At 34.9% G+C, this 24,399-nt stretch overlaps 3 protein-coding genes across 5 annotated transcripts; 2 read left to right on the top strand and 1 right to left on the bottom strand.

Moving 5' to 3' along the window:
- The first annotated feature begins 1,404 nt into the window (after nucleotides 1–1,404).
- On the top strand, nucleotides 1,405–3,477 carry LOC105123652 (leucoanthocyanidin reductase-like). The gene is made up of 5 exons (XM_011023347.1): nucleotides 1,405–1,765; nucleotides 1,870–2,010; nucleotides 2,130–2,367; nucleotides 2,690–2,893; nucleotides 2,996–3,477. Exons 1-5 carry the CDS (start codon nucleotides 1,562–1,564, stop codon nucleotides 3,298–3,300), a joined length of 1,092 nt encoding a protein of 363 aa, XP_011021649.1. The 5' UTR covers nucleotides 1,405–1,561; the 3' UTR covers nucleotides 3,301–3,477.
- A 980-nt stretch (nucleotides 3,478–4,457) lies between these two features.
- On the bottom strand, nucleotides 4,458–13,863 carry LOC105123642 (uncharacterized). The gene is made up of 14 exons (XM_011023336.1): nucleotides 13,317–13,863; nucleotides 11,129–11,219; nucleotides 10,912–10,996; nucleotides 10,631–10,700; nucleotides 9,298–9,367; nucleotides 8,797–8,866; nucleotides 8,351–8,396; nucleotides 8,014–8,260; nucleotides 7,705–7,910; nucleotides 7,509–7,583; nucleotides 5,880–5,940; nucleotides 5,662–5,742; nucleotides 5,464–5,543; nucleotides 4,458–5,125 (listed from the first exon to the last, which is right to left on the bottom strand). Exons 1-14 carry the CDS (start codon nucleotides 13,430–13,432, stop codon nucleotides 5,047–5,049), a joined length of 1,377 nt encoding a protein of 458 aa, XP_011021638.1. The 5' UTR covers nucleotides 13,433–13,863; the 3' UTR covers nucleotides 4,458–5,046.
- A 4,148-nt stretch (nucleotides 13,864–18,011) lies between these two features.
- LOC105123633 (uncharacterized) lies at nucleotides 18,012–23,339 on the top strand. 3 transcript variants are annotated; one of them, XR_841897.1, is made up of 5 exons: nucleotides 18,012–18,159; nucleotides 21,036–21,290; nucleotides 21,369–22,631; nucleotides 22,677–22,724; nucleotides 22,826–23,339. XR_841897.1 is itself a non-coding variant. In XM_011023318.1 (3 exons), exons 1-3 carry the CDS (start codon nucleotides 18,127–18,129, stop codon nucleotides 22,583–22,585), a joined length of 429 nt encoding a protein of 142 aa, XP_011021620.1. In that variant the 5' UTR covers nucleotides 18,012–18,126; the 3' UTR covers nucleotides 22,586–22,588. The 3 variants fall into 3 exon arrangements, 1 of the variants encoding a protein (XP_011021620.1); XM_011023318.1 differs by lacking the exons at nucleotides 21,036–21,290; nucleotides 22,677–22,724; nucleotides 22,826–23,339 and having other exon boundaries at nucleotides 22,124–22,409; nucleotides 22,476–22,588; XR_841898.1 differs by lacking the exons at nucleotides 21,036–21,290; nucleotides 21,369–22,631; nucleotides 22,677–22,724; nucleotides 22,826–23,339 and adding an exon at nucleotides 19,811–20,012.
- Nucleotides 23,340–24,399: the final 1,060 nt, after the last annotated feature.

The following is a 24,399-nucleotide window of genomic DNA, read 5'->3' as shown; positions in this document are numbered from 1 at the left end:
AGTTTTTTAACTTTATTTTTTTATAAAAAAGAAAAAAGGAGAAAATAAAAAAATAAACACTGAATGGATATACCAGTTCAGCGGATAAAAATCTCATTCCTAGAAAACAAGAGGCCTCTCAAACTAATTTACTCATGCGCTTAATTTCCTGTTTCCGACCAAATCGTCTCTCTCTTCATCATGTTCTTTCAACAACATTAATCTTTACATTCTAATCATTTCTAACATTTTCATGTGAGATTCCAGCATATCTCTTATCTAGATTCTAAACTCAAAACTTCTCATTGGATCCAATTAAAACCTCATCCAACTTTCATCCACATGTTTTCCCCTAATGAGAACAAAACTTATGTCACCAAGTAGAAAATGACAAATCTCAATGAGTATTTGAAATGGTGCGCCGCGAGGAGAACTACTTTGGAGCAGGTATTTCAATTTTCTTATTTATTTCTTGCGAAGAAATCCCCTTAAGGAAACGAAGAAAGAAAAGACTTCAAAGGAAGTCGAGGAAAAATTGAAATCTCAATCGTTAAAATTAAGAAAGTCGTTCGTGTTTCGAGAAGAAGAAAAGAAAAGAAAGAAACGTAGAAACCTAACGATGATAAGCCAAGGCCATCTGTGATCTGACAGAAGCAAATGTCATAGATGCTCTCATCCAACCATCAAAATTGTTTCCTTTTTTTTTTTAATAAAGAAATGGGTATTTCGTAGGAGTTGAGATAACCAGGTTCATATCATTTTATTTTTTGTCACGCTGGTATCTGATAATTGATTTCAAAGAAGTTTACTGAAGAGAAACGAAAGGGAAGCAACGGAGGGTAAAGATAACGAGATAATTTCATTTTTGGTATGGATTATGTCGATCTAAGGGATGTTTAGATACCAAGGCCCAAACATCGATCGGACTGCGTTAGCCGATCAACTACTGCAGTGCAAGTGCCTTCCAGCCCCAGGCACCTGGTGCTAGATTAGCACATAAAAAAAAACTCTTAAAAGGACGCCAGTCAATGATTGCAAACCCAGTAATTACTTAAATTTTAATCAAAACTCGATAAAAAAAAAGAAGAAAGCTTACAATTTGGTCATGCAACCTCAAACTAGGCTGTCATTGATCGCATGGAAGAACCAACTTACAGGAGTCCTCCTGCACGAAGGGTTGGAGTACTCCTGCACGAGTTTAGCTACCCGTCAGTGTTAAAAAGAGAGCTAGGTGACGAAGCTAAGAGTCAACCATGCTTCAAGAGCACTGACGGGCTTGATCTGGTGAGATGCGTATCACTTCATTAAGATAATGAAAAGTTAGGCCAGTTTGGACTGTTGAAGGGCAGCTGAATCAAAACTGCTAGGACCGTCATTAATTAATTAATATTCCCATAACGTTTCCTATATAAATGTATCCTAGTGGTTATATCTCAAAATTGTCAATCCTTTTCTTCTTCTCAGAAACTGTGGCAATTTCTTTCTTTATTGTTTACACACTAGTCCATTTTCAGCCCTCCTCTTTTATGCTTATTAAATCCGGCCGACAGAAAAGCAAGAAACTATTTATATAGTTGCAAGCATGACTGTTTCAGCTTCTATCCCCACAGCGAAGAGCCGAATACTCATAGCCGGAGCAACTGGTTTTATCGGTCAATTCGTGGCCAAAGCTAGCCTAGACGCCGGTCGACCAACCTATGTTCTTGCCCGCCCTGGTCTTGCTGGCTGCCCTTCCAAGTCCAGAGTTCTCAAATCTCTTCATGACAAAGGAGCCATAATTTTACATGTATGTCTCATAAGATTACTACAATGTGAAATGTTATATTTTCCACAATCATTCAACTCCCCCCTCTAATTATTTCGGGTGTGTGTTCTTTCGATCATATATAGGGGTTGATTACTGACAGGGAAAACATGGAGAAAATACTTAAAGATCATGAGATTGACATTGTAATATCAGCAGTTGGGGGTGTAAATGTATTGGACCAAGTTGCCCTGGTAGAGGCTATCAAAGCTGTTGGAACCGTTAAGGTAGTAATAATATTTAATTTTGTTAAGATTCTCATTTTATATGTATAAAAATAATTTCGAGTGAGGAAAATATAAGGAGTCAAATTCATTAACAAAGTGGGTGTTTATTTATGTTGCAGAGATTTTTGCCATCAGAGTTTGGGCATGATGTAGTGAGGGCTGATCCTGTAGAGCCAGGGCTGCAGATGTACAAAGACAAGCGTGTAATCAGACGGCTGATTGAGGAGTATAGGATACCCTACAGCTATATTTGTTGCAATTCAATTGATTCTTGGCCTTACTACGATAACAAGCACCCTGCTGACGTTCTGCCTCCTTTGGATCACTTCAAAATATACGGTGATGGCACCGTTAAGGGTACGCCACTCCTGTCTGCAACACCTTTCTTCTTCTTCTTCTTCCTCTCCCGGCTAAACAGAGTGTCTGTAATAGTGGTAAATGTTGCCTTTTAAAGTGTTTTCTGCTTGGAGATGTATTTACCTACTAACTATATTAAACCTAAGGCATAATATTACTGTTTTTTTTTTTTTTCTTTTTGTCGTAATGATATAATTTGAAAAGGGTTTATAATGGGAAAAAATATAATAAAAATTGAAGCGAATTTCATGAAAGAAAAAAATATATAGGGGACTTGTGCTCGGTAATGAAATGGCTCTGATCTCTATCGTGATCCATGCAGCTTACTTTGTTGCTGGCACAGACATTGGAAAATTTACAATGAAAGTTGTGGATGATGTGAGAGCTATCAACAAATCAGTTCATTTTCGACCATCCAGCAATTTCTATAACATGAATGAGCTTGCATCTCTGTGGGAAAAGAAAATCGGAAGAACCCTCCCTAGAGTTACAGTCACTGAAGAAGACCTACTTGCTATTGCTGCAGGTCATCCTTCTAATTCTGGTTTCTCTCTATGATATATTAATTTTTAGTTTTAAAACATTGCAAGTTATTTTTATTTTTGTTTTTGTTTTCCCCGTTCGACAGAGAATAACATACCAGAAAGCATAGTTGCATCATTCACACATGATATATTCATCAAGGGTTGTCAGTCTAATTTCTCAATCAATGGCCCTGATGATGTGGAAATTGGCACTCTATATCCCGATGAAGCTTTTCGTACCTTGGATGAATGTTTCGATGATTTTGCTAACGAGTTGAAGGACAATAATAAGGATCTAGGCAGTAATGGAAATGCTACTCCAAATCATGTGGTCAGTAATGGAAATGCTACTTCAAATCATGTGGTCGAGTCACTGGCTCTCTCAGCACCCCGTGCTTTGTTGGTGTGACAAAAAATAATCATTGCCTCTCTTTTTCTTGGACGACGAGTGCTTGAATAATGTTGCTAGGCAACACCATTTGCTTGTACGATTCACTCGGATTCCCATGATTTGTTGAAACAGTAATGGATTTTTATTTATATTCATTTTGCAGTGAATTTGCCATTGAAAGATGCCGCATTACCATGCTCTGTGATTTTCCTGTCTTTTGGTAGCAGCAAAGCAACTGTAAAACCCGATTCCAATATTGAAATAGAACTTGGATTATTGAGTCAAATAATCATGCTTTTCTAGCCCATGAGTTGATGATTAGGGCCTGACTCAAACCTGCAGGCAAAAATCGGATTATTAGGAGAAATTAGAAGACAGAAAAACCCAAACCAAATTAGTCCCGATTAGATTAAAGGAAAACTCCAAGGACTTTTAAGAAAAAACAAATAATATTGCCTCCCTCTCCCAATACAAAGAAAACCAGCGACCTATGAGCTCCTCATAAACAAAGAAACCCTTTGCCTATGGGTTTTAAATCCGTATGTGAAGAATGCCCACACGGGTCTCTCGAAATCCATTGGTGTCAGCAATTTCTCTTGCAAAAAGCTTTCAAACATCCATGCCTTTGCAGAGATCCCTCTGGCAGCGAATCAAGTAAGTTTGCAATCGAACTTTTGGGTTTATAAATAACCAATTCACTTCCGTTGAAGTTTCAGGAAATGAAATATGCACAGAAAGTGAAAATATTGGGAACTAATTGAAATGTAGAGGTCAACACATTATGCTCCTTCGAGAAAGCAACAGAGTTAGGGAGAATGGAGCCCTACTGAAAGGGATTGCAACTGCTAAAGGAAATTGCGTGGCTCAGGCACTCTCTTTTCTTAATATTTGCTAGTTATTCTACCTGTAAAATTGGATGAATATATACAAAATACAAGAACAAGACTGAATTGAATGGGTTTAAAAACAATTGTGCCTTGGGCGGGCCTATGAGGAAGGGGTGTGTGTGATGGTGAAAAGTTTCAACAAAGGAAGGATATGAAGAATAACCTCAAGAGAGATTCAACTGGACATTTAGCAAGGAAGAATCCTGATTTCGGTGATGATTGTCAATTGGGTCTTGTTTGGAAGCTCATGTAGAAGAGAATCAAAGCAAGCTAACTAGAACCGCCATCTAAGTCATCAAAAATCTTTATTTTTTTGACCAAGTCAAATACTCTGAATCCTGAATTTTACAAAGCCCTATTTGACAACTACGTGCAAAAATACAAACTGATATGAATTGAAGTCTCCTTGTAACCCCCCCGCCTCCACTTAAACAAGCATCCAGGTAGTGTACAAGTGGAATATGCAGTTGAGATTTCAATCGCAGGGCCATTCATCTGGCAGAAAACTAGAAAGATCAAGAACTGATAACACCGGACGCTCATGATCATCCAAGCTTTCTTGATTTACTTCTACTGACGATTTTCAGTTGGAGATGTTACAACTTGAGTAATTACATGTATTTAGTGTTACGGCATCCCTTTGGACCACCATATATCGCACCAACAAACAAGACAAAAAAAAAACTAAAAGAAGAGGTGCTTTCATAGCTCATCAAATTCTGTCGAGGTATATTTACAGTTCCTGGAAAATGGTACAAAACTACCGTAACATTTGAATTGAGGACACCACAATTGTAGCTTCCAGTGCGTGCTTCATCTAAAATCACAAGCAGCAAGGGAGCCTTCACTATTACACATCTTATGAATACGACTGGAACTACACATCATATACAGGCAACCGCTCTTCAATGGGGACGCGGCAGATTGGACACTTTTTACACTTCTCGCAGCAAGTGCTGAAGGCAAATTGAGGAAGATAATAACAAAAGGAATCAACACATTTAAACAAAAAATTTCTACTTAATGTGAACGTGGGAAAGTTAAGGGCAAAGCAGATTTTTTTTATTTTTTAACAAGCAATGCATCTTTTACTTGTACATGACATGAACAACCATTATGAAGGCAATGGGGTTAAGCGACAAGCTAGCTTTAGCTTGCTCCTCGCGGCTAAGTTCCATCACCAATGAAAAGCTTCTCTCACCAATAATCTTAATTCTTTTTTATTTTTCATTCAAAGGTGTGTACTGTTCACAGCATCAACAAGTAACAATAAAAGAAAAGTGGATCCACATACCTGCAAAGGGCATGATGCCTGCATGGAAGCAGGACCACATTAATTTGTCCTTCAAAACATATTCTACATAGGATTTTGTCCTGATAGATACATCGAATCAGCACAGTGAGAACCAAAATAATCATTGAGAACATGACTGGTATCACAAAGATTAACAAGAACATAAAAGACAACAAGGTTGTTCCCAGAAACTAGTACATTTTGAAGCCTTTCATACTCCTCCTGGCTAAATTTTGTAATTTCTGTCTGCTCAATGAGCAAAGCATGTAATCTCCGAATCTGATATGAAAGAATTGAAGAGTTAAAGTAGTATTTTTTATTAAGAAAGGACATAGTTCAGCAAAATAACAGTCTGGATTGATACAAATAAATCTAAAACTTGAGCCTTACTGAAAGGGCAAAACAACTGTTTGTACCTCATCAACAAGTTCAGTTTTGGGCTTCTTCTTCACAATTTCTGCTGAAAAAGTGTTGTAGCTGAGTAATAAGAACAGAAGGAAATATTAGAAAAGATATAACTTAGCACAACTTCTGTGATCTAAAAAGAAATTATGCACAGTATGCACACTGCTCTAAATTATTCATCAACTGGAAGCACAAATTATGTTAAGGAACTTTGTGGCAAGGCAGCTTCAGCTTCTCTAGCAAGCGAACGCACTGCCTTCATTTTGGATGCCAGTCAAGAGTGGCAAACACTTAGTTAGGTGTGACCTGAATAGTGGCTGCTCATGGCTCACATTGGGCCGAGTCCATGTCAATTTTCCATAGACAGCGCTTGAGACTGAGTTTCAGTTGACAACTGGTTGAATTTGATTGAATAGGAAGAGTGCCATCAAAACTTTTGCAAAGGGCATTGTAGAATTTGCCAGCATGGCCAATGCACTCATGGTTTCAAGTCAGAGATGCAGATGCAGTTGCACAGGTGTTACATAATGGTCACAAACAACGCATGGTTGCAGGGCTTGGGAAGTTGGGGAGTGACAATACCTGTGGTGATGGTTGGGTCTGGAGGGGATGGCCCTCCCAGAGCCATCCAACCCAAAATAAGTATTATTCACAACCAAACGCAACCACACTTTGCTCACTTCATTGCAGCCATGAATTGTTAACATGTTTTAGCAAATTGTCTTTTAATGTACACATTTTAATTGGTTTCACTATAAATGACAGTTGAAATACTCTAAATGAATAGATGCCTTATCAGAATCAATATTTTTATGTGTCTTGTCTCATCAAGTGATGTACATTTCAGCAATCTAGCATAATCATGCATAGAAGAAGAGATTGTAGCAATATTCTGTAAAAAAAAGAATAAAAAGATGTGAATATTTTCAAGTGTAATGGTGTGATTCCAGAATCATGGCCCCATTAGACCATATGATGGAATGGAACCTTCCAATTCTGTTGTGCAACAGATGAATGCATTCTTATTGTCATATCACAATACAGAACACTGCCACCAAAATTTGATTGGTAGGACCAGCATATCCCTTGACCAACCAATGGAAATTTTGAAGCCTTGAAAGCCAGAAGAGTGGAAGATCCGTAAGATTAGGGGTTAAAGCAACTATCTCCAGACAGTGAAGCAATTAAAGTATATAACTGCCCAGCTCAGCAAAACCCTAAAGTTAAAATGCTATCAGTTTCTTTGACATTTAACTCGTCAGCAACAACAAAATGTTTGCATTAAAAGTTTCTGTAATCCTCATGGATGTGCTATTCATAATAACACAATTGCAAATGAAATTTCTCCCCATTCTTTTTGCATATTACAGCACCATATCTTCCAGTGTCTCGAGACGTGTGTGCATGTCCAACTATGTTTGAGTGATACAAAATGTATCTGTGTATATGATGCAACTCTGAATATGTTAAATGGAGTTTTAATAAATTCATCTCGAGACATAGAGATGAAAGGAAGGTGAAGGCAATACTGGAAACACATATCCTTGGAACCTTCAGAGAATATTCTGCCTCTGGATAGAGGAAATGAAACTAAAAAATCCAACAGAAAGGCATTGAATTTGTTAGCATAGAAAACATACCCTGAACCTCCAGCACAATAAAGTCTAGCCCGCTCTTCACTACTACCCTCATCAATTGACCACCACCCCAGTAACCTATCAACAGGACCCAACCATAAGAAATAATTACCGCTTCATAGTCCTAGCATTTCATTGCAGGTGGTCACTGGTTTAGCAGGGTCGTTCAAATTTTATATTTACCAAGAAAAACATTTACCTGGATCCACGGTACAAAAAATCAAAATAATCACGAGCTTTTGAAGTGACAGCAAAGTATCTACCAGAACCAGCTCCAGTACTTAGTAAAAGGACAATCTTCTCCACCAATCTATATGCAGCAAACAAAACCCCAGCTCCTTGAATCAACAAAAGTGGAGCAAAAAGAATCAGAAATGGAATATGTTCAGCACCAGGTGGAGTTCCCTGAAATTGATGGGAATAAAAAGGAAAGGTAAGTTTTACTATGAACCTAACTTGGGAAAATTTGAAAACAATCATCGCAAGGAATTGCCAACATGTATGATACCTCCAAGCGCATGAAAAGCATGATCTGGAAACCAATGAAAGGAATTTTCATAAAGTGTCCACCGATCTCCTGAGGGTTGCATATTCCACTGCTCTGGTGGTCATCTTCACCTGATACCATCAAGCCTCTATTCCAGTCAACATATCTACTTGTTGATGATGAACTGGGTCCTCCATTACGGGAATGCCTATGAATTACTGGATTATACCACTTCGTGCAAACTAGAAAGGCAAAGCACTCTGCAATTCTGTAAGGGGAGTAATTTGATTATTTCAGCATGCACTGACATGAAAAATCAAAACCAACTTAAGTTTCTGTTAACAGAAAGGGACGATACCCATAATTTATAAACAAGTCCCACCAACCAAGAACTACCAAATCACCTGCAAGTAGCACCCGTAATTAGAGAAAAATAAAAGACAACACAGCATGATAGTTGTCAAATGCTAATGACCAAGGATATATTTTCCATATGGTGAATAGGCACCTAAATACACGCTGCTTTTTCTCTCTCTAAGAAAATTGATTCTTGAAATGGTTGAAATGGAGGAAATGGGAACAAAACAGTGAGACCAATTCCAAGTCCGAAATTAAAAATTTCCTGGGTTTCACATCCACATCCAGGCCATGTCGTGTAGTGTTAGACAAGGGTGTCTTGAGCTAATAGTGAATAGTCTAAAAAACACAGTTTGGAAAGATTACAGAAAACTAGTTTGGAAGGTGTTGATTTTTCCTGTCACTCAGCACAGAAAATAATTTTTTGCTGGACAATAAACAACTTACCACATAACTTGAGAAGAGTGAATATGGTTGCAGCAACGAAGAATACCATAGATATTGCAACCCAGAAGTGCTAGAAACCAAAAGATAACAAATATGTCATCAGAGATTCTGAGGGAAAATCAGTAACTGAAAATTCCCAAACACAAGCACAATAAATATTCAAAAGCAAAAAAACTTCATCATATCTACCACAATATTTGACCAGGGAAGCATTCAATAACATCTACTTTATGTGAGCATTTGAGGAAACAAAAGATATTAGGTACTTTGGCCCCTTGTCTGTTTAAATCAAATTAAGATTCTGCTTGTTGCACCTCTAATAACTAGAACCTGAGCAAGAATGTCATTTCTTGCACCTTTACAGTCATCATTTTCTTAAAACAGCAAACTGTACACACCCTAACTGGATAAGCAGCTGCCCAGCAATGGCTAACCAATCACCATTATATGCTAGATAGATCCTAAAATGATTTGTAAATTAAAAAAGAACTCCAAACTTACAGGAAGAGTCTCCCATATTGCTTCATCGCTCATGCTTTCTTCATCTCCAGGCATTAAAGCTCTACACATCCTAGAATAGAAAATTATAGAAAAAGAAATACATCAAAAAATTGCTTGCCAAGGAATACTCGTGTGTGTGCATGGACACACTAAAACTACAACTTGAAGCAACGTTATAATTTGATCCTAGAACCAACCCCTCCCATGTACCCCAAAAGCTAGAATGTCTAAAACCTACCCATCATGCTCCAATTAAACATGGATTTGCAATCTGATTTTTCATGCAATAGTATTTTGGATAACCTAAAACCAGCAACATCAAAGTTCTTTTACTGGTTTTGAAGCAGAGGCGGAGTTGGGATTGAAAGATGTGGGGGGCAAAGAAAAAGTTTCCAAGAAATGTGGGGGGTAAAATCTAAAAAGAGGAGGATAAATTTAAGCTAATAAAATTAAAAAGCATTAAAGTGAATATTTTGAAAGTTTTAAAGGGGGCAGCTGCCCCCTTGTCCTCTATGTAACTCTGCCCCTGTTTTGAAGTATTCACAACTAACTGGATCAAGGAAGAATTTTTGGCCCAAAAGTTCAGAGCACAAAATTTATAGTTCTAACCCAAAAGGAGAAGAAAAAGAAGAGGGTGAGATAGTTGCTTGTCATTGCTTAATTTTCTTGAGAATGTTCATATAAATGTCTTGAAACTTGATTTCTACACAAACATGAAGTGAAAACAAGTCAAAATATAAATTTTGTGTATTCTATTATACACTTTAGCGTGCATTCACCTTCTCCTACTGTAGGGAATCCATAGTAAGATCAAGCAACAGACTGTCCTGCTGCATCCAATCACACAAATAAATACGTGTACACCAGAAGAGAGAAAGCCCAAAAACCAAACACCAACTACCTGCCCTGTGAATGCTAGCATACCCCCGTTAAGTGCATGCCACCCATGACTATTGCCATCATCCCATATTCAGGCAAGGTGGCATATTCCTAAGCCAGTATTGCAAACTAAATGTGACAAAGAACCACATCTCAAAATATTCTGCATGTGAAGGCAAGCAGAAAGGGAAGAAATGGAAGATGTGCGTTTGGGATATTCCTAGGTTGCTGAAGGAAAGACTTCTTAAAAATCATTTACTCTGCATTTGAACTAGCAATTAATCAAAGAATTTGTACTTCCAATGATTTGTGCCATAGATACGTCCATAATAGACCTTGCAAGACTGGTGGAGCCAAAATTAAAGAATACTAACATTTTTATGCATTAGCAGAATGATCCAAATAAGTACTCAGGTAAAAAACCAGAGAAAGTAGAGACTGAAAGATAGATTACCTGATGTTATCAATCAAAATTGCTGTTTCAAATGCTAACAATGGAAGAAAGACAATCTTCAAATTTACAACTGCAACACGTTCAGAACACAAATCAAAATAATTAACTAGGTCAGGGCACTTTGAAGAAGTATTCTAACCCATGAACGCCGATAAACCTAAACCGAGGTTCATCAGATGCATAATGCAAATAAAAGATTGATGCAACAGCATATCTGAATAAATGCTGGAAATCTAATAGTGTCAAAGATGATTATGTGATTAAGAATGCTTCCTTTTTACCATAAATGCTCTCGAGATGTATACAGAGTAGAATTTCAAAAGCAACAAGCAATGGCGTCGCCATGACAGCATGACATGGTGCCCACTGTCCATGAGAAAGAAGATTTTAGCACTTTTAACTATTGGTTGGTAAATCATATTCGAATTCCCCTGGGGAATCCTGTAACAAATTGTCACACAATAAATATAGCTCAAGTAAGCTAAAAACATCCCATACATGGCGATCATGGGGCATTGACGGAGCAGGTAAGGAAAACCGACCACGTGCAACAACTGCATGAAATAGCCACAGAGGTGCGAATACAATCCTGCACAATATAACAAAATCCCAAGACTACTGAATAGCTTATAAGGAAAAGAAAATAAATCATTACAAGGTCAGATGCAGGGTATAACTACTAAATCCATGCACTTGAACATGGATGTCATCCAAATTCCATATGGTTACAACTGAAAATATTTTGTGGGAGATATTACATTTTCTTGTTCTCGGTGCTGTTACAATACATGCTTGAGCGTATAAATTAGTTAAAAGAAAAAAATAGAGACAAAAACACAAAAATGTACTTGCATTTAAAGAATCAAAATATATAGATCTCAGGAAGTTGTAAATAATAGAATACTTGGCAATATAACTTAAGCATGAAATTGAACATTGCAGCTCACACTTTTTAAGCACATGTAGGACCATCTTATAGTTAGTGTTTGGTATTTGTTCCAATAAAAACCAACAACAAAAAAGAAAAGAAAAAAAAGGAAAGGAAAAGGAATACAGGACTAAGGCGGAGTTGTGTTTGGTAATCATGTACAAGATAGAGTAAGTGTCTTTGTATCATATTTGGTTGATGGTGTACAAGACAATATAAAATGCAAAAAGAAAAAAAATCTTTTACCCTTATATTATTTTTTCTTTATATAATACATTTGAAACACTAGATATTTATTTACATTTCATTAGTACGCTATTTAATAATTTATTAATAGTAATATTCTTTTCATTTCACATCATGCTAAAAATAAGTTATTAATTTTATAATTTTTTATTTAAATTTTGAAAAAAAAATAATAATTCAATAAATTATTTATTTATTAATTATTTTTACTTTTAATGTAACTTTATAAAAAAAATCATTTATCTGGTAAATGTCTAATAAATTGTAATTTACTTTGGTTAATGTTAATTTATTTTTTTATTGGTATGTGTTAGGAATTATTTATAATCTATTTTAGCTAGTTAATTTTATTGAATTTTCATTGATTGAATGATAAATAAAGTTGTATAATAAAAATAAAGTTTTATTTGATGATAACATTGGCTGGAATTGTGACCGGATTCCATCCTATCAAAATTTTCTCTCTTTACTTTCTGTTCTCTCTCTCTCTCTCTCTCTTCTTAATATTTTTCTTATTTTTATGATTTTTTCTTTTATATATATACATTTTTTTTTTCAAACTCAATGGTGGAAATTGAATGTTGCAAAATTAACGGTCCAGATCTTAAGTTTAATATCTGCAAAATTAACGGTCCAGATCTTAAGTTGAGGATAGAGGTGAGAATTTTCAAATGTTTTCAAGGATACCTAGAGGGAAAAGATATTACTTCTATCCTTGTTTAGGGACAAAAATCAGCTCAATTTCTACATCGAAGACGAAGATGAAAATGAGGTCTTGTTCCATCTCTACTACCAAATGGGTTTTTATCTAGTTCTCTCCGTCCCTTCTGTTATGTTGAAATAACCAAAGGCTTTCATAGGTTCCAGAACTGGAAACCACAATCGTATTTCAAATTAGAATACATTAGCAGAAGCACCATATAGCCTGTTAGGTTTCATATGAAAAATTGAAGTGTAAATTCTAAAGGAGAAACCACTATTATGGTTCTCAAGGTGATTATAGCTAGCGCGTGGCATTGCCTGGCGTTAATTTCATTTTTTCACTAAATTGAACAAAATACTGTTTATCCATAAATGGCAATAGCTAAATTGTTGCTACATGAATCTAGTTTACAAGCACAACATAATCCACACTTCGCCAAGCACATACATACAAGGCAAAAACTATGCAAGCAACTGAAAACTAATTGTGAAAGCAGGATTTCATCAACATTACAAGATGTACCATTCAATGCATGTATTCATTTGAACAGACAATAAAACTGCCAAAAACCCAAAGATTTTCACAAAGTATTAATCTCAATCAAGCACTCTAAAATGCCCCCTTTACACAGTGATTACACCCGAGATGTTAAAAGAATCACAAATTCACAAAATAGGTCATCAAGAATTCCCATAAAACACTAGGGTTTAGAGCTTTCTCAAGATATTCACTTTCTCAGCAGCCAAACACAGAAAGAGAGAGAGAAAATATTAAAAAAAGGGTTACTAAAGAGGAAAAAAAAAACTGACCACCAATAGTAAGAAACAGCACGGTCTAGCTTGAAAGAAAGCAAAAGCGTGAATGAGAAAAGCAAGGCATGAGCTATAAGGCCCTGTGATGACTTGGCGACTCTCCTCCAGCTCATCACCACTCTTCTTTGAACCAGCAGAGAAGGAATTTATAAGGCGAGTTCCAATTTCAGGAGAATTGACTCCCTTTCTATTTCGGATTTAGCTTGTTTGTGTTTTCAGAAGAGGAAACTGTGAGCGAGAGAAAAGAATTCGGAAATTACAGGGTGAATGAATCATGAATGGCATCGAAACAGAGACAGTTTTGTCGTCATGGCTTCTCTTTCACGGCAAAACAAAGTGAAAGAGACATGTTTCATATTGACGGAAATAGACGTGGGTTTTTGGTTTAATTACAGGTCTGTTGTCCGGATTCGTGGGAGAATGGTCGGGGTAGTTTGGTAACGAGGGATGAGAGAAAAGGGTAAAGAAGACAAAGTCGTTGGTTGAATTGAAAATAACCATTGCAACTCAAAAAGTTTCTGAAGTGTATTGGCAAATGGATAATTTCCCGTTACATCTTCCGTTCGTACCAAGATAATGAATATATATATCTATATATATATATATATCAACTTGCAGGTTTAACACAAGGAGGGATACAAGCTAGTCGGTGATGGGAAGGGATTATCAATTTGATGATTTATTAATGGAAAGGGAATCATTGTATGGAGTAAGGTGTAGGTGAAAAGGCGTAAGGCACCATCAGAAGTGCTTTGATTGAACGATGATGTGACAGATGAACATCTTTGATTGCTTTCAACTCCATAATGATTGCTGGATCGGTTAATGCCTTCGCTTTCCATCCTATCATTTTGAATTTGATTCAAGGAGTTCATCGCAATTTCTTGAGTATTTATTTTGACAGGACATTTCCTTATTCTTCGTGCGTTTGTGCAAGGAACAATAAGGTTGTTTTTTTTTTTAAGGTTTTTTTGAAAAAAAACATTTCAAAAATATATTTTTAAAAAATATATTAGTATATAAAAATAATCTAAAAATATTAAAAAATATATAAATTAAAAATTAAAAATAAATATTTTTTAAATATAAAAACAAATAGCTTATATTTAACTCGAATGAGACTTGAAATTGATCCATAAATTGATTTGATCAAATTCTATCAATCCTATTTACTTGATTGAATAAAATATGAATTGTAATAAATAAATAAAAATGATTTTATTTTAATTTTTATTAAAAAATAAAAAATAAATTAACTTAATAATTCAGTTTTTATTTTTATTTTTATTAAAAAAATAAAGAATAAAAAATAAATTAACTTAATAATTCAATAACTTTGTTATTTTATCAGTCGGATCCCAACCCAATAACCATATATATAAACAAGTCATGACCGTTAAAAAAAATCAGGAAAATCTTAAATCTCACTCTCCATCATCAAAGATCGTAATTTCATTTTTTTTTTATAGTCAATGGGTCAATAATTCGCTGCCATTAATGAATATTCAATAATGAAAACCAATAAACATGGCAGGTAGATTACTTTCGGTGTTTCATTTGCAGAGTTTTGGTGAGGAAATTTAATTTTGCCTGGCAGTTTAATTCTAGCAGCGTTGAACAAATTCCTACGCCACAGGCTCTCATTTGTGATCCAACAATGTCCGGTACGAGAGTTTCTGTGTAGCTATAAAATATCATCTTGCATTTAATTTTAGCCTACGTTTTCTTAAAGGTTTGTTTCCCTGAGAACATATCCAACATGAAGGATTATACACCTAACATTCAGGGTTCTAAATGGATCAATCAAAGATGGTTGAAACCATTGGTTTACATGTTATGGGAAGGTAAAAATAAGAGTAAAGTGTGATGCTGTATTTGATAAAAAAAAAAAATCCCAAATTATCGGTGTTTGCATATTCTTGATTTTATCGGATAGGTTCATGACCATCTGTAATTCAAAATCCTTTTATCAAAATATTTTGATTTGTATTTAATTTTTATTATATAGAATTGGGATAATAAAATTTAAATTTATAATTATTTAATTAACAATACTCTAATACCATGTTAAAAAATAATTTTAATTTAAAAATTTAAACTTTTAAATAAATTCATAAATTATAATTTATATTATTATCTAATAATTTCATATCCAATTAAGCTCATTGGGAGACAATAAAATTGTTTTCAAAATCTCTATAATTATTCTGGAAAACTTAAGGCAAAATTGGCATTGACACAAGTTGTTTCATGGATTTATTTTCTTTTTTTAAATTAACGTGGGTGTCCGGACCATCTTGCGCGCACCACGACTAATCCCACGGGCCCTAAAGTTAACGACCATGTAAGCCTCCAGTGGCTATCATATGAGCAACCAAGGACTCGAACCTGAGACCATAGAGGGAGCAAACTCTTTGATCTCAAGTCCTTACCACTTTACCACCACCTAGATGATTATAGATTTATTTTCTTACTTGTTTACATGGAGGCTACTCATTGTAGTTATATAAAGAGTATATATGAAAATATGATACTAATTATTTTTTAATTTAAAATATATTAAAATATTATTTTTATTTTTAGGAAATATTTTTAATATTAATATATTAAAAAAATATATTAATATATTTTTTTTTAATTTTACCCAATAACATCCAATGTGATACCAAAAAGGATCTACCTAGCAATCGCAAGATAATGGCCTGTCGGGCACGTTTCATTTGAAATCTACCTGACCTTTGGCAACGGGAAAAGAATAACGATATTGAATTCAACGGCGCCAAAAGCATGGGCAAATCCCGTCACGCCACCACCTCTAAATTCAAATCCCGCGTCTTAATCTTGGATTGATTGGTTAGTTATCACCTATCAATTCAAATCCCAGTATCTTAATTCTGAAGATATAGATTAATTCATCAGTTTTTAAATTTGTTTTTTTTTAATTATTAATTTAAGTATTATATAGATTTTAGAATCAATATTATTATTAATTTTAAAATTTATAAAATTAATCAAAATATATATAAACTATCTCCAACATTTATATTAATAAAAAAAAAGTACAATACTTACAAGGATGTTATTACACCGCATACCACAATGCTTAACTTGAAAGGTTTGGTTTAAAGTTGAAATGCAGCCAGGGGAGTTTCTTTCGCCGCGGACTCTATAAGATTCTCGCTGTTAGGAAATCCGGAGGCCGAAGGGAAAAAAGAAAAGATCACACACAAACACAAGCTTTTAAATGATAGTCTGCACCACATAAAATAAAAAAAAATGTAATCTTCACCATTACGTTGTGTTGGATTTGAAGTTAAAATTTGAAGGTTTAATAACTGCTAATTCATTAAAATGCAAGAAAAAAAATTGAAATTTCAAGGATATTTTGCTTGGTGTGGAAAAATTAAGTTTAATGATGAGATACAATAAATTTTAAAACAAAAATAAACTTTAATAAAGTAGAAAAATAATAGATAATCATATATTGCTGGGACCTAATATTATTTTTAGGAAAAAAAAGGGAAATGAGCCAAAATTTTAAAAGAATTATTTCAAACAACATTTTTTTAGCCTACCCCTGATTAGGTTAACATCTCAATTTCATCAAAATAATACAAAATACTAAACATAAATAAAAGAAAAAAAATGTTGATCCATTAACAGTGCTAAGTAAAAAGCTATTAATGTTGATCCATTAATAGTATTTTTTTTGTTTATAAATACATTAAAATAATGTTATATATTTTTAAAAAAATTAATATCAATACATCAAAATAATAAAAAATTAATTTTAATCAAGAAAAATAATTTAAAAATTTTTAAAAACATTATTTCTACCAAAAAAAAAACATGAAGTTAAAAAATACAAAAACAAACATGAACCTCATCTAAAAGCAGATAAAGTTTGAACTTGGAGAATACAAAACATACTAAACAGTCAATATTAGCTGGCGCACAGAATAAGCATACACGTGACTTGGAGAATAACCATGAAAATTTGGAACTTCTCAGATGAAGAAAAACACCAGTACTTCTTCATCACTTATTTTACACTCGTCTTGTTTATATATATATATATAGTTTACATATTCATACACGTACAATGACATCGACATAGTTACCGGACCTTCGACAACTAGCCTCTTCCTTCTTTCATATCCTTGGCCACAACTATAGCGATATACTCCCGTGGAGCCAGGCAGGAAGTTTCCTAGCTATAGCAGTTAGGAAGACGTCCTGGGTTGCCAAAGTTGGCATACATTTCATGTGATGAATTTGAATACATAATTTATTAATTTGCTTTTATATAGAAAGATAAGAACATTGGTTTTGCGTGGATCCTATAATGCTACAATAATATTATAAGATACAATCTACATGAATTTATGATCTACATGCGTTGTGGTAAACACATCAATATAACACACTACCATGCTAACAAACTTGCAGATGAAAAATTAAATTGATGGTTTATATGTTAATTATCTAGCCACCCACGGATCGATAATCAATACAGACTATCTTTTACAAAAGTGATGTACAATAATATTATATCATTTTTTATCCAATGTTGTTTGATTCTTATCAAGAATCATCTTATAATTAGTCATATCCAATTTAGTCTTCACGCGGACCAAAAAAGGAGGACTGGAATTACAAGTATAAAAATCCCCTTGGAGATTTGTGGCCACACTCGCTTCTCCTTTAGTTTTAAAAACAGATGTGAATGGAACCTGAAATCGATAAGTCCACAAAACCAAATCAGATGCTGTTGTGTGGTCGAGTGAAGTTCAAATCTTGACTGAGAATGATTTTGTTGAAGATTTTTGGTGCTTTTGAGGTATGTTTTCCTCATCACTTTCTCCCTTTTTAAGGGTTTTTTTTTGTTATGGTCCGTACGTGTGTTGTAGATTTCAGGCAACGTTTAGTGTTATCCAGGGTTTGTTTTTTTTTTAAGATTAATGTGGTTGTTTGGGCCAGCTTGCGCGCACCACGACTAATTCCATGGGTCCTGAAGTTAACGACCATGTAAGCCTCCAGTGGCCATCATATGAGCAACCAAGGACTCGAACCTGAGACCACAGAGGGAACAAACCCCTTGATCCCAAATCCTTACCACTTAGCCACCACCTAGATGGTTGTTATCCAGGGTTTGTTGTTCAAGAATAATGTTGTGTAGTGGATTGTTGACCGTCCTTGTTCTTCTTCTTCTGTTTTTGCTGATTCAACTAATTTAAAATAATTTGATATATTTTTTATCCAATAGAGAATGAATTCAAAAATTATATGGTATTGGGTTTTCATTATGGTGGGAGATTCAAGGTTAACACTATAGTTATTAAACCTGATCCGGGATTCGATTGATTCAGTGATTGTACCGCTTTAGATTTGTTAAAGACCAGCAGGTGTAATAATTTGATAAACTTAGGTGATTCGATGGGTCAATTCATAACCCAAACAACTCAAAAGGACCTGGATGAGACCTAATGTTTATTTTTATTCAAATGTGCTTCTCTTCTTATTTTTTAATGAGCTGATGTTTACAAATGCTCTTATTGTTCATAAAAGCTAATTCGACATAGATAAGCTGACTAAGAAGTTTGTTGCTATACACAAGGCTACTTTTAGAAAAAAAAACATATAAATAAATGGTTTATACTATTTGATTTTTAGACCTTTAATGCCATTGGAAAATAAAAAAAGTGCAGAAAACAAGCAAATCACTATTGATAATTATTCATATTCATGCTATTGTTAGTTAATTTTATATGGTGAGCTCTGCTTCATCCTGAAAAGCTAGGTCTCTTGGTTTGGCCAATAGGTGGCGGGGAAAAAAAGAGAGGGGCTCTCTAGTTTTAGCCAAAAAAGGCAGGGGGGTGACTGAGGGAGGGATGAGGGAAGTTGTGGTTGGATCTTTATGGAAGCTGCTTTGGCCAAGTGAAAGGGAAGCTCTGCTGGTTTTAGAAGAGAAAATCCAAAGCAAGGAGGGCGGCAGCTTGTTTTTATTTCTAATAAAGATAGGAAAAATTTAGGGCTGGTGTGCCATCTTTTAAATTTATTTTTTTAATTAACAAAATAACATATTATTTTTTAATATAAAATAAAAAAATTTAAAATATTTTTTAAACTTTAGTATTTATAACATCTATAATTTATATTTCTATCGATTTTTAAAAAAATTTATATAAAATATTAAAATTTTAATATTATTTATAAATTTTTTTTAGTTAATTTAAATTAATCCGAATCGAACCATAAAACCCAGCATCTTAACTAGGTAAATTTCCAAACCAGGTTTAATAAAGTTTTCGGGTGAACGACTTTAGATTTCAATGCATCAAACTTCAAGGAAACTTGGGTATTTTAAGTTTTCGGATGAATTTAAAAAAAATCAGGTATCAACAATGTTGGATACATGCGATATTTGATAGTTCGGAAATCCTTTAAATCTGCGCTTCGTTTGTTTTCTGATGATGGATGTTTTTATGTAGTCATGAGCGCTCGAGGTGTACGGACTGGTTCATATATATGCAGAGCTTGTCCCTCTACTTGTCAATGACTTAGATGGGTCTAATGATTGCCCCACCGTTAGTCTGGACAAAATGTTGGTGCTGGTCTTAATGAAGGTGTAGGTGAGCCTTTTAGTGTGGGTTTTGAGTATGCTGAAGACTGTGAGGTGTCTAATGCTACCGAGGGTATCCTAATTCTTTCAACTTTTAGCTGTTATTGAAATCCGAGATAGCACTCTTTCTCTGAAATGTTCAGCTAATATTTTTGTTGTCACTGTCCTACTATGGCTCACCTTGAAACATTTATGTTTTGGCTTATAGGTTTTCATCTGGAAAACTTCTTGATTTTAATTGCATGAAGCATGAAATAGTAACCTGGTTTGCACCACGCTCTAACTTCCTCCGAATCATTCTTTCGAAATCTTAAATCATATCCTTTTTTAACAATAAATTTTCTCACGCCATTTCTGAATTGTTCAGCATTGTTAAAAGCCATACCGACAAGTCATGTTGGATTATCAGGATCAAATGTAATTGACCTACTACTCCCTTTGATACCTGTATCTTCTTCTTCACTGTCAGAACTATCATAGTTGCCTGGGTCAGATGATGTTGAGCGATCAATCTCATATCCTGGCACTTTACCCTCTTTACCACCGCCACCACCACCACCACCACCATCATCATCGTATGAATGGCTCTACTGCACAGACTCGACTGAAGAACAGGATGCAGTGGAAGATGACGCACATTAACTAAAATCTCCTCATCATGCACCAACATCAGATAATTCCACACTTTCCCCAAGACAGACGCATCTCAGGTTTATTTGGTAGTGTAGTGAGGTGTGGTTGACCGTAGAAAGTGTTTGGTTAAGCAATATTTATCACAGTTTTGCATGGATACTACTGAAAACTCTATTTTGAAACCTCTTAAACCTACCTTTTCAAACTGCAACCATAATGCCGAACACGCACTACGGAAAACTCAGCTAAATGTCCGTGCCTCATCGAGTATGTTGTATAGGGTTAAAAATAAGATAATAGACGAGGAGCATGGTGGTTTAAGAAATGAGCATGGTTTATTGTATGGATATGCTAAAAGAGTTAGAGATCACTAATCCTGGGACAACTACTGATGTGAAAGTTGATAATACTAATTTGAAGAGAAGGCCAATATTCTCATGAGTTTTATAATTGTTCTGAAGCATGTAAGCAAGGGTGGAAGGCTGGCCGCAGACCTGTCATTGGTCCTGATGGATGTTTCTTGAAGCACTTTTTGTAAAGGACAACTGTTATATGCCATTGGGAGAGATGGGAATAATCAAATGTTCCCCATTTCTTGGGGTGTTGTGGAATTGGAGAGTGCAGGTACTTGGAAATGGTTTTTGGATCATTTGATGGCAGATCTTAATGTTGCCAATGAAGGTGAAGGGTTCACAATCTTCCCTGACGTGAAAAAGGTGATTTACGTCATATTATTATTTGTGTATAAGTTATTATTATTTGACTTTTTACTGATGTTCTTGGGTCTTTTGCAGGGTCTTCTATCAGCTGTTCATAAGGTACTCCCAAATGTTGAACACAGACATTGCGTCAGACACGTACACGCTGCCTAGCAGAAAAAAATGGAAAGGAAATGAGAGGAAGCTTCAGTTCCGGGCATGTGTTAGAGCAACATCTGTAAACAATTAAAAAAAGAGTTTGAAGAACTTGATAAAATGGGTCATGTAATAGTGTAAATGTCTTAAGAGTAAGGAGAGCATAGTTTTTTCAAGCCTTTTTTGTCAGCACAGTCCCACAATGTGATGATGTTGGCAATAACATTATGAAAGCTTTTAATGGATGGATTCTTGGTGCAAGGGCCAAACTAACTGTAACAATGCTAGAAGAAATCACAGTTACGATTATGAATAGGATACTTGTGAAGAGGGGCTGTGCATTGAAGTGGAAAACACCAATTGCTCCAGAAGTGTTTAAGATATTTGGAAAAAACAGAGTAGAAGCAGTTGATTGGGCTCTTGAATACAATGGAGATGATGGATACGAGATTATCAAAGGTGACATGAAGCATGTTGCATGTTGGCCTTAGAAACAAAACTTGCATTTGTAGAGCTTGGATCTTATAGGCATTCCATGCCCTCATGCAATCACTGCAATATACATGGAGATGTGGTCCCTGAAACTCAAATAGCACTTTGGCATCATAGTGAAACATATCGAAGTACATATTCCTTCTCTTTAAAACTTGTTAGAGGTCAGACTTTTTGATCTCCCACTGAAAATGCTCCTCCAGAAATTAAGAAGAAGCCTGGATGACAGAGAAGAAATAGAATACAAGACCAATAGGAGCCAAGGAAGAAAGGAAAATTGTCTAGTCAGGGTGGCTTCAAGACATGCAAGAATTGCGGTCAAGTTGGGCATAACAAAAGGAGTTGTAAACAACCTAAAAGAACTCGCCAGGTGTTATGTGCAGCTACTGGCCTTGATTTTGAGTTATCTATTTTACAAGTTAACTAGTTATTTTGTCTTTGGTAGGACACTAACAGGGATAGTGGTGCAACCAGCAGTAATAAACAAAGGTTTGAAACTCCTATGAATGTTTTAAAATCAAGCACACGATCTGACGTGAATATTGGTGGAAACAAAAGTGAAGAAGAGCAAAAATTCTCTATGCATCAAGTTGACCAAGAAAATAGTAAAGGTAAAAGGAAAGAAAAGGTCATTGACAATCAAACAAGACGAAGAAAAAGGGTAGAGGCCCTGATGTTACACCGCAGTTATCTAAAATGCAGAAATTGAATGGCAGTATAATGTAGATGAGTTTATGTTAGCACCAGAACTGCTGCGGGCATGGAGTTTATGTTAGCACCAGAACTGCTGCGCGCATTGTTAATGTAAGTCCATTAGCTTAAACTTATGAAATGAAATAACTTATTAGAATTACTATTTCATAACTAACTCTTGTTTCGCAATGCCACTATTCATTTCCAAATAGGATTATAATACCGGGACCTTTAAAAATGAAAAATGCTGATACCGGTTCAACGGTCCGTCAAGCTTCTACAGCTGCAAAACTGAATCAGCCAGCACAAGGTTCAACCTTGCATAAAGCTTCACAGAATGCAAGCTGGAACTAAGCATCAACTACCAAAAAGGTTCAATCTGATTTGCAAGGTGTAGCTGACCATGGATTCCAGTTATGATCCTTGTTTTTGATAGATATGAATGTAATGAATGTTATATTTTGTGGGTATTGTCCTCTGATGATATGCCCGGTATTATCATCTCATCTACATTATACTGCCATGAAAACTTTAGATTGTTTCAGGTACAAAACAGAAGCTTAAATTATTCTTTGTAGGTTGTTATGCTGTGACTTCACTTATTCGTTGTTGGATTTTGTACCTGATTATCAGTTTGTGCCTTGCTACTGTGGTTTTGTTTTATTTATTTTTAGTCTAACTGTAATTTACTTGATAATTGCAGTTTTTGTCACCTGATTTTTTGTATTTAAATGTTCTTGCCAATATTATCACGTACAGAAACTTTTAAGAAATTTGACATTCTTTCCAACCAGTTCAGTTCCCACTGGTGAAATCTAGAATTCATTGGAGATTTGCAGCAAAGCGCCCGTTACATCCAAGTCAAGCTAGTCAAGGGTGCTGGTGGAGATGCAAAGCCAATGAATGTTGTTTTCAGCGTCTACATAACCATCAATCCTTGCATTTGGAAAAGCATTACATCTTCTGTTCATGGTAGGAAAAGCTAATTGTGCATCCGTATCATTTACTGCTGAGGGTGACTCGGTTATAAGGAACAGTGGATTTGACTGGACCATTTTCTACAATTTAATGACTTGATTTTGAAACACAGATGCTCTTCTTGCATCAGGTTACAAAGGTATCAATTGATTTGCAAATCATTGAAATTCATTGCTTCTCGAAATTGACAAAGATGCTTCACGTCCACGATTGCACGTAAGAATTCCTGTCCTGTCTTTTATCTCGCACCCATCACCAGAACCGACATTCCGCGATGAAGATGACGAGGTTAATAGATCATTAAATATGTATCATGTTGCCTCAACTCAATTAATAATTTTTTATTTGAACCATGCTTTCAAACAAGGGTTAAAGAAAAGTAAGGGTGTTATACATAATAAGATTTTTATAAATCTTACTTCCATAGATAAATTATGAGAGCTCTCCATTTTCATGTATAATTTGAGAGTTATTTTATTTCATATATTAATCAAATGTAATTATCTTAAAATATATATTAAATTCTTTTTTTAATAAAACATTTGGCAAATACAAAATTTAGTAATTGAAGAATTTTGACAAGCACAAGGATAAAATAATAAATTAAATGCATATACATATCATAATTTTACTTTCAAAATAAAAGTACAGTCAATTTTATGATAACCTGACTATAATTTAATCAAATCAGAGTTTCTTTGTCAATGCAAACATGCCATTTGGTTGGTACATAACCAATTCTCGATCATCAAGTGATACGAGAGCTGTTTGTTTAGTTATTTATCTCTTGCTCATATTCGTAATTTAG

This window comes from Populus euphratica, unplaced genomic scaffold (assembly GCF_000495115.2).
Source record: "Populus euphratica unplaced genomic scaffold, PopEup_1.0 scaffold1.1, whole genome shotgun sequence".
In the NCBI taxonomy this organism is placed as follows: domain Eukaryota; kingdom Viridiplantae; phylum Streptophyta; class Magnoliopsida; order Malpighiales; family Salicaceae; genus Populus; species Populus euphratica.
The sequence above is the reverse complement of the archived record's forward strand: the minus strand, read 5'-3'. Positions and strand labels throughout refer to the sequence as shown.